Below are 13,182 nucleotides of genomic sequence, written 5' to 3'. Positions count from 1 at the left end.
CGCCGAGAGCTGGTACACAGCCTTTTCTGTTCAGCTGGCTCTGGCTGTCCTTCCCCATCAGCAGGAAGATCAAAACAAACTCTGCAGAGGCTCAGACGGTGCCGGACTTGTCTCAGCTCCAGCTGTCTTGGAGAACAGAACAAGGAGCAGCAATCGCAGCTGCTCAGAAAGGACCGTCTGTAACGCTGTGCTGAGGACGACCTGCCGCACTGCCATGCAGGGGAACATCTCACGTGTAGGCAGCACGGTGCCACGTCTGCTCTCCTGCTCGGTGGTGCCCTGTGCCCCGAGCTGTAGTACCTGGTGTGTGGTCCTGTGCGGGGAGCCACGGGCAGCCCTCGCTGCAGACACAGACCCAAACATGAGCCGTCACCTCCCAAATGCAGCTAAAGCTGCTGTAGCCCATCTTAGCCTTCATCCCGATGGTGCTGGTGATAATAGTATCAGCCACAAGCTCTTCACTGGGTTATCTACCAGAAGGCCCTTGTGAGCAAAAACACAGGGCTGTGCTTACAGTGACTGCAACAGGGGATGTTCCAGTTGTCCCTGAGTCAGCCAAGTGTTGATTTCTTCATCCCGATGCCCTGGAGCTGTGCTGCTTGTCCTTGCTTACACCAGCACCCCAAAGGGACCTGCAGCACGGGCAGTCTGTCAGCAGAAATGCCACAGGCCCCTATGGATCCCATCCTATTGCTCCCAAACTCAAAGAAAAGGAGAAAATGCAAGACCAGTTCCTACACCCTCCCTCTTGCAGGTGCCACCTTCTTTCCCTTGGAGGCTCTCTTGGATCTGGCACAGACATCGTGTGCTTGCAGGGGGAGAGATGCTGATGCCCTGGCACCACCTACATACCCAATGCATTTATTTTCTGTGAAATATGGAGACGTGAGGGGACACAGCAGGCACGGGGTGATGATCGCCCCCTTCCTCTCTGGTTGCCTTCTGCTGGCTCTGCTCTGCTCTTCTTCAGAGGCCACAAGCAATAGGAAACAGCAGAAAGTGGCGATTCAGAAGCTGTGCCCAGCTGCTCTCTGTGGTTCCCCTCCGGCCCACGAAAGGGCAGGGATCTACAGCCAGCTGCGGGAGCGATGGGCACCATCGCGTCTCATGTTATGTGGTGAAACTAATGAAATCTCGTCTTTTCTTTCTCTCGCAAATTGAAATGCTTTGGGAAAACTGTATCCCCTGTCTTGTGGCTGCAGGCAGTGCTCCTGAATAGGCTTTTGTCAGGCCTCGGAGACGTGAGTCAGAGCATCTTTAATCTCTGGGCGGGAGCGTTCCCCGTGGCTTTCATGCTTTGGAATAAATCTTCAGAGACGTTCCCAAATTAAGCACGATTCCTTTCTAATCTCCTTGCGCTTCTTCCTCTCCCCATTTTATCAGCCCGGCTCAAACACATTCAGCATGGCCTACTTCGGAGCAAACTGATTAATGCAATCACTTTGGGTTTTAGGAGGGATCAGCGCTAACGGCAGGGGACAGAGCTCCTACTGCTGCCGGCAGCCCCAGCTTGGGAGGCTCGTGGAGCTCTGCCGAGCAGAGCTGACAGCAGAGAGTGGCACCACACGCTCACGTGGGCATCTTCTGAGCACCTTGGGAGCCTGCTCAGCACCTCCACAATCCTCCTGGCATGGGAAAGGGGTTTTGGGTTTGCACCACCAGCACATGGGGCTGTAGGAGCAGCGCTGACCAGTTGTGAGACAGCGGTAGGGAGGGATGTGGAAAGGGGATGGTGAAATGCTGTGGGAGAAATACTAGCTCTGCACCCATATGTGTGTATTGATGTTGCCTGCTGGAGACAAAACCGCTCCTCTTCACTTCTGTGGATCAATTTTCCTGATAAAAGATGCCATCCCTCACTGCCAGCCTTGCCTGCATTCAGCTTAAGCACGCCAGCCTCTGGTTGTCTGATGGAGGGGCTCCTCCTGCGCGGTGTCCTTGGATAGCCCCCGGAGCTTTCAGTCTGAGAGGACAAAAATTGTGCAATGATTAGCTGCGTTTTACAGCTGGGAAGCTAGAGAGGGAAGAATTGTGTGACCAGCCCAGGGAACCTGCTGTAGTTTTGAAGCAATAGGATCCTGAATGCAGCTCTGGCGTTACCTCTAACTGGGGCTGGAAGATACAGAGTTGTCCTCTGACTTGTCACCAGGTTTCCTAGGCAAAGCTATGGTTTTTGAAGGTGAAATGAAATAATAATTAATATACGGAACTGAAAAGCCAGCATATTTTGTATGGATAACATGAAAATAGGACGTTTGCTGTTGAATGCTGAACGCTTGTGGAGCTCATGGAGCACAGTGGACACTGATGGTGGAGGGGACAGAGAAGCACAATTAAACCCAAAAAGCCTTGATGGACGTGGGCCTCCTAAAGCCTCTAGTTCCTGCCTCACCTGCAGTGTTTGCCTTTGCCTGCTCGAGCAGGGTGGTGAGGAGCCCCAGCTCCTGCCTTTACAATCCCATGGGTCTACAGTCTTGTGTTTTTTTTCTTGACTGACAAGAGCAGAGGATACTCTTAGGTTAGTGAGTATATAATGGCTGACTTGATGTCATTTATTTTGAAGCTTCGGAATAGCAGCGCTTTCTAATTACTTCTTCCCAACTTCCTGAAGAGCACCTTTTGCTTTCAGATTATCTTCTTGCTGTCTCTTTGAACTCATGCCTTTGTACTCAAGCACCCTGGGTTTTGTGAGATCAAGGCAGATTTAGTTAAGGTAAAATGCAAGTAGTGATCAAGTGGTTTTTTTTCTTTCTTTTTTTTTTTTTCTCTCTTTTCTGCACACAAACGTGCCAGGTTTGCTGATGTGACTGTGTGGCACAGTCAGCTGGCTTTAGGGTCCTTGTGCCTTCAAAGCAGACTGTCCAAGAAGAACGAGGATGCCTTTGAAGAGGAAAAGCCTTCTTCTCAATGTTCAGAGGAGCATTGGTAGTGTCCAGTACGTACAACAATTTTGGCATTAATGTAGGCATGAATTATCACCTGGAATTTGCAGCATCCTTATTGTCTGGAGCAATGGGACAGGGGTTGTCCTTGGGCTTTGTGCAGCACCACGCATGCCCTAGAAGCTGACACATTGTCATCCTCTCTTTTCAGGTTTGTTTGTTGCCCATCTATTTCAGGCAGTGCATAAACCTGCTGGTGGTCTTCTCAGGGACAGTGGCTTCCTTACAGAAAGGTAGAAACTAGGTTGGAAATTAGAAATTAGGTCAGGAGAGAGGTGTAGGGGTCACCTGCACCCAAAGCATAGCCATAAAAAAAGGGTGTATTACCTGTTCTTAAAAACTGCAAAGCTGGAATGCCCTTCCTGCCCAGACAGGATTATTTTTCCTCGTGGCAAGGTCTTCCTTAATTTCTAACCTGTATCTCCTTGGACTGCAACTGAAGCCTACCACTTCTTCCCCTACCTGTTATGATCAAAGAGAAGTCCTTCTTCACAAGAACATTTTGAGATTTGCAGATTGCTCTCATATTTCCCTTTTTCTAAGACTAAACAATCACAGACTTTTTGAGTCCCCTTCTATGCTTCCTGTTTTCAAGGGCCCTGACAACGCTGGTCACTTCTTTCCTCCTGACAGGGGTATGCACTGACGCTGGGTATCCAAAAGCAGACACAGTATTGCAACTGTGTAGAGAAGAAGGATGACACCTTGATGTATTTGAGGGCTTATGCCTCATGATACACCTCAGGATGCAGCAGAGCTCTTCAGCGGGTGCACATGGGGTGGCTGAAGCAGCTCATGACTGAAGATGCCCTGAGCACAACCTCCTTCCATGCTACAGATCAGCTCTTCACGCCTGCTTGTTTGAGCATTGCTCAGATCAAGCTGCAAAACCCTTCCATGAAGCAGAACAACTTGCCTGGGACTCAGCCGGCTGAGCCAGAGCAGCCCATTTCCCGCGGAGTTATCCTGGAGGCCCGGCTCTGGTCAGAGGATATGTTTCATGTGACTGTCACCGAGAGGCACTTTGCACTAGCAGAGTTTCTCCCTCCTCTCCCCAGGTGCTTGTTTACTCCAGTCCCCCCGTGAAAAACCTGGTGCGAGCAGCCAAAGGATTTAAAAGTTATTAGGAAGAAAAAAGAGAAAAACAGCATCATTCTGCTTCCTTCAGGAACAGAGCTTAAAAAAGATGAAAGGTATTTGCCTCAACTCTCTGCAGGCTCCACCTCGGCAGACAGCTAGAGAGGCTTTGGGAAAGCAATTGCAGGAGCCTGGAGCTCGTAGCACTGGTGAGAGCTGCTGCTGAGCCATCTCGCTGCCATCCGCTCTCCTCCCGGGCAGTTTCAGTCTTCTAGCAGGTTTTAGAGCTGAAGGTCCCCTGGTAGCTTGATCTGCTCCCCGTGCGAGACAGACCAAACGTCACGTGGCAAATGATTGCCCACAAATGTGAAAGATTTCCTGCTTGGCCGGCCAGGCTGTGGCTTTGCAGCTCTGCCTCTTTGTTTTAGTGCTGCGGGGACTGACAAGTGACCGCTGTGCCCTCAGAAATGCAACTGCTAGCAGACTGAAAGGGGGGAAAACAAAGCAGGATGAGAAACCAGGTATGACAGTCTTGGAGAACGGCTTGGAGGCCGGCTTGTGGTGGGGCTGAGTGTCCACAGCATGGCTGGTTGGAAGGGGCTGGTTTGGAGAGCACCTGCTCTCCACTTCTCACATCCTACTGAAGGCCGTGGACCAGAGCCTTCAAAAAGCTCTCGAGGCTCTTTCCCTTGTGACTGTAGATGCCACCAAGCGTGCAGACCCTGCTTTGGTTCTGCCGTGGCTATCTCAGGGCAGTGAGGGGCATTTATCAGGGCTCTGACACTGGAGGCTGAAAAGTTGGGTGCAATTCCTCTGTGACTGAGATCAGGGGTTGTGGGAAGTGCTGGAGCATCCGACCTTGGAGTCTTCAGAGCCCAGAGCAAACAACTTTTGATGCTGGCCCTGCTTTGAGCATGAGTATGGACCAGAGACCTCCAAAGGTCTCCCCTCACCCAAATGAGACTGTGATTGCAGGCACCATTTTGGGTGAGGCTCATCTTTCTGCTCCCAAGGTCTCCAGGAAGAAGGAAAAGTCACCTTCCTAATTCTGCATTATCCTGGCAGCCAAAAGCATAAAGCAAAGAGTCAAAAATAAAATACCCAATTCCTTTTTTTCAGGGTTGGGGAGATTGTCATGCTTGTCAGATATTTCATTTTTTATGACATTTTCACTGTTTTTTTTTTTTTCTTGAAAATGTTATTGCTTTTTAGCTTGACTGAAAAGCAGCTTTCAGAGAGGAGAAATTCTCAATAGCCATCTTGATATAGCTTTTTTTTTTTTTTTTTTTTTTTTAATGATTAAAAGCACTCATTACAAATGCTCAAAATCCCTCATGGTCTGCCTGTTTTGAACCCTGCAAAATGAGAACAACAGATATATATATATTTTTTTTCACAGAATAGTTTTTTCCTCTTTATTTTTTAAGTCCTTCCATTCAGGCTTTAAGCTTTTCAGGGCAAAATTGCTTCTTTAACAATGTCATTTTCCAGCTTCCACTTCACCAAGGTTTTCAATTTGGATGGGAGCTCTAAGTCAGATAATCATTCAAGACCACAATGTCTCTGGTTCAAAGCAATGCTGATCATTTTAGGTCACAACTCCAAACTAAGACTTTCAGTTTATTAAAGGACTAAGTTTGTGATTTTTTTTTTTCCAATAGCTGAGTTGTTTGTATTTTTTTTCCCAGTAGCTGAGTTTGTTTGTGCCCTCAGTGTTTTGTAAACTATTATAGAAAATAATGGCTTCTTTTTTGTTCAGGGGGATGCTGTAAGTTCCCTGCTTTTTGTGAATAGCAGCTATCAGAAATGATTATCTTAGCACCTAAGAGATCTGTCACGTCTGCCCCTTTCCTTAACATTTACAAACATGCATCATGTTGATGAATTTAGATGGTCATTTAAAGGCAAATTGCTTGTCCTACTTTTTGGTTCTTATTGATTGTCGTGTAATTAACTGATTCATTTTGTTAATATAATCCAGAGTGTCTGCAACCAACTTAATCAGCAGAGCCTGATCAGAAGACTAGGGTTTAATTAGCCTGTGCTAATTGCCCCAATGAAATGATGTTTCCTCTGTCCTGCGCCATTACTTATAGAAGCCAGGTTTTATTTTTCTATTTTTTAATTCTGTTTGAGATTTAATAAGGGGGCAGAGAGGATAATGTTTTGCCTCCTGCCAGAGGAAGGGCTCCTCCAAGCCAAGGCACAGCAGCTGGGGAAAGCAGTGACATGTGGCTGGGGGTGGCACTTCCCTTCTCAGCTCTGGAGCACCTGGCTGAGCAATATGATGCTCTGTCTGTCCTGTAAAACCCGGTAGATTAACTACTTAGAAAGTAAGCATGTATATATATATATTATACATTTATGTGTATTCTGTCTTTCAGCTTTCACACTTGTGGTGATGTGTTGGAGGTAGAAGCTGTTATGTGAAGATGGTTGCAACCCTACTCGTTTCAGTCCTGGTCCTGCACTGGGACTCACTTAGAGGTGCATTTGTACCTGCGGGCAGCATCCTGAACACAGCCCCAAAGAACTCTGGTGGTGGTGATGGGGGGGGAGTCACAGGGGACCCAATGCGACCAGGGACTGGTTCGTAAAGCTGAGATTTGTCCTTGGATTTGTTCTGCAGCTCTCTGAGTGCTCTGTAAGTGTCTGAGCTTGGCAAGGAAAATTGCAACTGATTGTAAATTTCTTGCAAAAAGGGACCTTCAGCAGGGCTAAGCCAATTTGCAAAATCAAGCTGAATTTGGGAAGTCATTTCAGCTTCCCTCTTCCTTTTGAGAACTGAGGGATGTGTTTTTGGAAGTGCCAACACAGCTTGCGTATGATGTTTCCTAAACCCAGCCTTTTTAATGTTTGCAGGTTGTGCTGTTGGCTTGCCTGTGCTTATAAAGGTGAGGGAGATAAGACTGGCTAATTAGCTTGTAAACAAAATACAACACTTTGCTTTGCATCAAATGAAACGTTTTGAGCTGATTCAAAACCTGAGTCAGATTCATGGGTGCTTAAAAATATTTTTTTGGGGAAAAAAGCAACCTTGAAACAAAAGTGATGTGGGGCAAAGTCCCTGGTGGGGACAGTCTTCCTTGTGAATGAAGGGTTGGTTCCTGAAAGCAGTCCTGTGGAGTGAAGCGATGTCCTGGGGGCTCTGAGGGGGTCTTTTGCTTTGTGAGTGATGCTAAGCCAGGTCGGAGGGTGCACCTCTGCTTCCACTCTTCAGCCAGCACCATGAGCCTGCAAGGGAATCAGCTGCTTTGCGTCAAATTAGGGACAGAGCTGTGAGCAGTGCTGGATGCAGCAACAAAGTGCAAGGAGAAAGCCCAGGGCTTTGCCCCAGGCCCTCCCCCCTGGAGGAGGTTGCTGCCTTTCCTGGAGGCCACCTGGCTCCCTCTCCACCTCATGGCTCCCCTGCCACGGCACGTGGCTCAGCACGATGGAGGGGTGGTCGGCTTGCTTTCCACCACAGGGGCCAGGAGGGATTTGGAGAGGGAAGCCCCAGACCCATGGTAATGGGGAGTGCAGCGTTTCTGGGGCTCAGAGCTCACTAGAGAAGTGCCCGTGGAGATTTCTCAGCCCCAGATCTCCCTGCTCCTTCTGCCTTTGCCGCTTTAAGGAAATAGGATTTTGTGGGTCTTTTTTTTTTTTTTTTTTTTTGTAAATAAACGAGATTAGCAGAGATTTATTTTTTTCTCCTCTAGCAGTAATAAGGATTAGGTACCACTTGGGCCAAAAGGACAGCAGTCATAAATGAATCAAAAGACACCATGAAATCTCGTATGTGGTGGCAAAGGGCTTCGAGGTCGAAGCAGGCAGCAGCTGCACAGCTGTGCCCCCAGGCTGGGGGGCACCAGGGACCTGCTTTGGCTGTTCCCACCTGTACAATGGGTGCTGCACTGCGGGTGTAGCCCCAGCCCAGTGCTCATCGCTGGGGCAGCTCAGCAGGCAGACAGCTGAGGTGTGAACCATGCCAGCCACCCAGCTTGAACCAATCTGGGCTCGTGATTCAGTTTTCTTTTGGGTGATATTCATGCAAACATGCCAAAAGTGGCTGCAGCTCTGGGCCCTTGCTGCTGAACCGCCGCCTCCATCCGGCGCTCAGCGTGCAGCCCGGCTCCATGGTGAGCGGCATCCGACCTCAGGAAAGGAACAGGATTTTTCTCTCCCTGAAGTGAATATTTTTAAAGCACTTAATGTTTCCTCTCTCTCAGTAAGTGGCTTTGGTGGAAGGGCATTTGAGCTGTCTCCGACAGTGATGAAATGGGATTACAACGCCGGCTGACAGCAACTTGGTATGACCGTACTCAGTTTCCCTCTTGTGGTTTGTTCAGGAATTAACTGGGGATATTTAATTACTTTCTAATTACTTTCTTGGCTGAGTATGTCCAAGCTGTACTGGTGGGCTAGGGTGCTGATCCTGCAGCCCTGGTCCCTTCAGAGCTTCACCGAAGAAGATCCACATGGCACTGTTTAATTTTGCTAAAGCTACAGCTCTGCTCTCCTTAGCATGATTACAGGTTTTTGCCTCTGTTTTTTGTTGCAGAATGGCTGAAGCTGTTAGATGAGGTCTGAGGCTTGCTTCCATCAGCAGACATTTTGTCACGTTACCTCTCCTTCATGCTGTTCTTGGTCTGCCCCTGGGTTCACAAGCTCTCCTGAGGGGAGCGGAGGCTGTCAGCTCTCTTGGGGAGGACCTGTCCTCGTTACCTGGTGCCTGCAAAGAGCTGAGAAAAAATATGAGACCCTGATTCCTGCAAGGCATTTCTCAACTCCAGAGCAAAATGAAGGAGCCTCAGGAAAAAAAATAATAAAAAAATATAAAAAAATATGTGTGTGCAGAATTAAAGAAGGAAGATCCCAAAAGCTGGGGGAATCATTGGAGAGTCACTGCATCCACCTGGGACTGGGTGGGATAGGGACCAGGAGGGAGAAGAGGGACACCAGGCTAATCCTGCAGAGTCCCTGAGGAAGGTGTTTGGCATCCTCCCCTGTCACTGGAGGAACTCAGCATTCTGCAGAGGCAGCAAGGGAAATCACAGGGTTATTCCCCCTGGTGATTATCCTGTGATCTCTCAGGGCTGTATAAATGGGACCTGATTACAACCAGAGAAGGAGTAAATTGTGTAATTAGGCAGGGAGAAGAAAGGATGACTTAAGCTCTGCCTGAAGGTGATAGTTTGGAGAGAAGAGTGGAGAAGAGAGCGCAGAGTGGTGTCTGAGCTGGGCTCCACAGCACCAGGAAGCACTACTGCTGACCTCGTCACTGACAGCTTGTGTCGCCTTGGCAAGTCCTTCAGTCTTCCCTCAGGATGGGAAGACAAAACAAAACCCCCTTCTTTCTGCTGTATCTCTTAGGATCTTTAGGTTTGGGAACACTTCCCAGCGTGTTTGTACCCATCTTAAGGGGTTGTCCCACACACCTGCCCACCTTGCTCCAGGCTTGTGGTGTGGCTCCCTTATGAGCGAGCCTACCACTGTGCTCAGATGGTAGCATCTCCACAGATTTCCCTCTGGATCTTTCCATGAATGATTAGCAGAGAAAAGCTGTCGTAGGACTCAGCTGTTCAGTGTTGGATGTAAGACGGCTGAGACCTTTCTTGCTGCTGTAGCAGTTCTCTACACAGAGCAGGCAAGAGCATTTTGCCTCCCCTTCCTCTTATTATTGATCCAGCCTGCCTAGGCCAGAAAGTGTGTCTGTTCCCATAGCAGGCAAAAAGCACAAGGCAGAATTGCTCTCTAAGCCATGGTGAGGAAGGCGATTAATGTGAATATTATTCATGCCAGGAAAAATAGCCAATTAGCTTCCTATAGAACCACTCTCTGCCCAGCGAAACAATAATTGCAACATCTAACATTTGTCACTGAGCTCTGAAAGCACTTCTGGAATAAAATACTGACAAATGGTTTTGATTTTTTTTTCCGGCCTTTTCTTTTAAGTCAAGGTACAAGATCTACAGCTGGTGTAAATGGCTGCAGGCAGTCCTTGCCCTCTTCCACCTCAGATGTCCTGAAGCTGCAAGAATTTAGCTTTGTTTTGTATCTGCTTTGCTTTATGATCTATGCTTTGAGGGTGCATAAATGTATTAATGTAGATATTTACTATTTTTCTATTCAGTTTATTAGGTAATGTGAAGTGGGGATACTGCCAAAGGGGCTTCTTGTGTTTCTTGATATTTAAGGTCAGCTGTGCAACTGTGACTGAAGCTTTTGCATTTATTTCTCGACTTTACCAGTGAAACAATCAATAAATGGGAAATCATCCTTCTCTCCTCTTTTCCTTTTCATCCTAGGAGGAGGAAGGAAAGACAAACTTCTTCTAAGAGCTATGCTGGTGGTGCGTTGCCTATTGAAATGTTTATTTGCTAGACTGCCCTGAAGGCCACGTTTCGCTCCCTGCCTGGCCACAGGTGGGATTTCCTGCACAGGGAGGTGGTGGCCCTGTCCACTGCTGACAGCAACCCGATCAACTGGATTACAGAGCAAGCTTGGCTTTTTGCTGTTACGCTTTAAAACAACAACAAAAATCGGCTCATTTCACGGAGCCTGGGGTCTCCTGTGTGGCCAAGGGGGGAATTAGGTAGGTAAGACACGAAACGGTGCAGAATCGGCAGTTTATTTATCACTAGGGTTATAAAGGGAGGGCAGCTGCCCCTTCCCAGGCCTCCTTGGCGAGTCTGTCTGTCAGTCAGTCTGTCAGTCTGTCTGTCAGTCTGTCAGCCCCCCCCCCCCCCCCCCCCCCCCAGCACGCCGAGCGGCTCGATGCAGCTCGGCGCTCGCTCGGCCGCGCCTAGCGCTCTGCCGGGGGAGGGGGCGGTGCCACAGCGCGCCCGCGCTTTTCCCGCCTCGGGGACGGCGCGCGCCCAACGCTCCGCGCCCCCCCCCCCGCCCCCTCCCCTCCCTCCGTGAGGCGATGGTGAGTGGGGGGTGTGGGGCGGGGGAGCGCGGCCCCCCCAGCCCCGGTGCCCTCCTCACGCTTCGCCCCCCTGCCCGCATCCCCCCCGTCTGCATCCCCCTGCCCCTCTCTTGCAGCGCAGGAGCCTTGCCCCCAGCCAGCTGGCCAAGAGGAAGGCGGGCGGCGAGGAGGAGGACTGGCACCCGGCCCCGCCGGCGGTGAGTGAGGGGCGACAACCCCCCCCACACCCACCCCCAGGGGTCTCCTTCCCCCGCTGTGTGAGGGGAAGGTGGCGGAACAGGGCGGATTTGGGGCGGATTTCAGTCAGGGAGCCTTGGGGGGCTGTGGGGTGGGTCTTGGTATGGACAAGCCGGCATTTGTGGGGTCCGGGGGGGGCTTTTGTGGGGTCCGGGGGCTGTTTTCGTGATGAGGAGGGGGTTACAGCCTTCGTGCAGCTTGGCTGTAGGGTTTAGTGACCCTGGTGCTGCCCGTTGGCAGCTGAGGTGGGTGGTGATGACGGGCTCTGCTCAGGCGCGCAGCCAGCTGTGGGATGTCTGCGTGGTTGGGCGCCTACCGAGCGTGACAGCGACACATCTGTCTGCCGGCCTCGCCAGACGGCCCTGAGTTTTGTTTTGATTTTGTTTTTCAGAATCAGAAGAGACGGAAGGCTGGCAGCGAGACAGAGAGCGGGGAATGCTACAGGTCGCCCTTCCGTAAGCCCCTGGCTCAGCTGACCAACGGACCCCGCTGCCTGGATAGCAGTCAGCATGTGAGTGGGTGTTTCTGCCGGCCCACAGCGGCTGGGTTGCGTATGGAGAGCCCGGGTGGTTCCATAGATCCATATAATCTCAGGTTATACGTAACGCTCAGTGGTGTTACAAGTCCTGCATGGTTTTTAGGAGGGACCTTTGCTTGCTCTAGTCACGTCATGCTGAAGGAGTAGTGGTGGGGGTACTTTCGACATTGGAAAGCCTGAATAAAAGTTCTGTAGGGCCTTGGCAAAGGACTGTGCTGAGATATGTGGCTGGCTTTCCACACACATGTCACGGGTGCTGTATACTTGCTCTGTGCTCTCTGGGCTTCCACTCGTGCAACTCAGCCCCTTTGCTGGGGTAAATTGCCTGACCGAATTACTGAGGTTAGGGAGGATTTAAAGAAGTGAGTAATGCCAGTGGATTTAAGAGGACGGAGTCATGAAAGTCAGTTTCATGTGTTGGAAAACCCAAAGGAAAATAGCTTTGAAAAGTGGAGGTGCTGGTGGAGAAGTTGTGCTGGTCTGTTACTTTCGTCCTTTTGGATATTTTTGAAAATAGTTGGGGTTGGAGCTTGAAAAGATTGAATAGAGGGACTCTCAACACTTGGCAAAACTGAGTTCTCAAAACACGTTTTGGGCTTGCTGTCTTGACCGATCTCTGATTTCAAACTTCTGAAGCGTGTTTTCTTTCTGAATTCTTAGGAGGCTTTTATCCGCAGCATTTTATCCAAACCCTTCAGAATCCCCATTCCAAATTATAAAGGTAAGATGAGGAGGTTTAAGGATTGTCTGTGTTCTCTGACTCCAGTAAAACAGGTAATGCTCTGGCCTGTCAAATATATCTGGGGATTATTGTGTGGGTGTTTTTTTTCTTTTGGAATGATGCATGTGTTCCAGAAATTCTGATTTAACTCCAAAAGAAAAATACACCAGTATTAGCAAAGTCTTCGTATTTCTTACTTGTGTTTAGTTTGGATAATCCTGCATTTCAGAACTGGATTTTGTATTCTTATGGTTATGTATTTGATGTAGTGCCAGAAGGTTGTACACCACATCACAAACACAAAAGCAAGATGAATTCTAAGCCATGGAAATTTATCACCTAAACAATACCCTGATGGTACGAACAGACAGAAGGCCAGGGTGAAAAAGACAGTTCTTTCAACTTTGCTTGGTATGCTGGGTCTCAAGGTGATCTTCAAAGCAAGGGTAGTTTTGAACTTCAAAGCCTCAGCTGGTTTTGAATCAGGGAACAGAAGATCTCAGAAACAATGGGGCGTTTCTTGACCCCTTCTTTCCCTTCACTATCCAGCTGAAAAATTGAAAGATGGGTCAGTCAGTTTCACTCAGACATTAGTTTTAAAATATGGCTGTAGGCATGTTCAGCCAGGCTGCATATTAAATGAGTAGCCCTGGAAGAGTTTGTTTGACGTAGTTCTTAGCTTGTAGGAAAAGCAGAATTATCAGGAAAGCCTGAAGTGGACCTATAACTGTAAAAGCTGATTTCTGTGACCATTACC

The 13,182-nt window shown here is 49.1% G+C and overlaps 1 protein-coding gene across 4 annotated transcripts in view; it reads left to right on the top strand.

Annotated features, from left to right (window-relative positions):
- The first annotated feature begins 6,149 nt into the window (after positions 1–6,149).
- RAD54L (RAD54 like) overlaps positions 6,150–13,182 on the top strand; it is a 23,452-nt gene continuing 16,419 nt past the window's right edge. The window contains exons 1-6 of one of the 4 annotated variants that reach the window (XM_080601377.1): positions 6,150–6,322; positions 6,404–6,913; positions 10,307–10,350; positions 11,046–11,126; positions 11,558–11,677; positions 12,365–12,425. In XM_080601377.1, coding sequence (XP_080457503.1) covers positions 6,811–6,913; positions 10,307–10,350; positions 11,046–11,126; positions 11,558–11,677; positions 12,365–12,425 — 409 coding nt within the window. In that variant the 5' untranslated portion in view covers positions 6,150–6,322; positions 6,404–6,810. Of the gene's footprint in view, positions 6,323–6,403; positions 6,914–10,306; positions 10,351–10,459; positions 10,594–10,821; positions 10,930–11,045; positions 11,127–11,557; positions 11,678–12,364; positions 12,426–13,182 lie in introns of those variants that run through there. The other 3 variants (XM_080601378.1, XM_080601380.1, XM_080601379.1) reach the window with 3 other exon arrangements.

This window comes from Anser brachyrhynchus, assembly GCF_964034855.1.
Source record: "Anser brachyrhynchus genome assembly, chromosome: 8".
NCBI classification, from domain to species: Eukaryota; Metazoa; Chordata; class Aves; order Anseriformes; family Anatidae; genus Anser; species Anser brachyrhynchus.
Note: the sequence above shows the minus strand (reverse complement) of the source record. Positions and strands in the feature narration are given on the sequence as shown.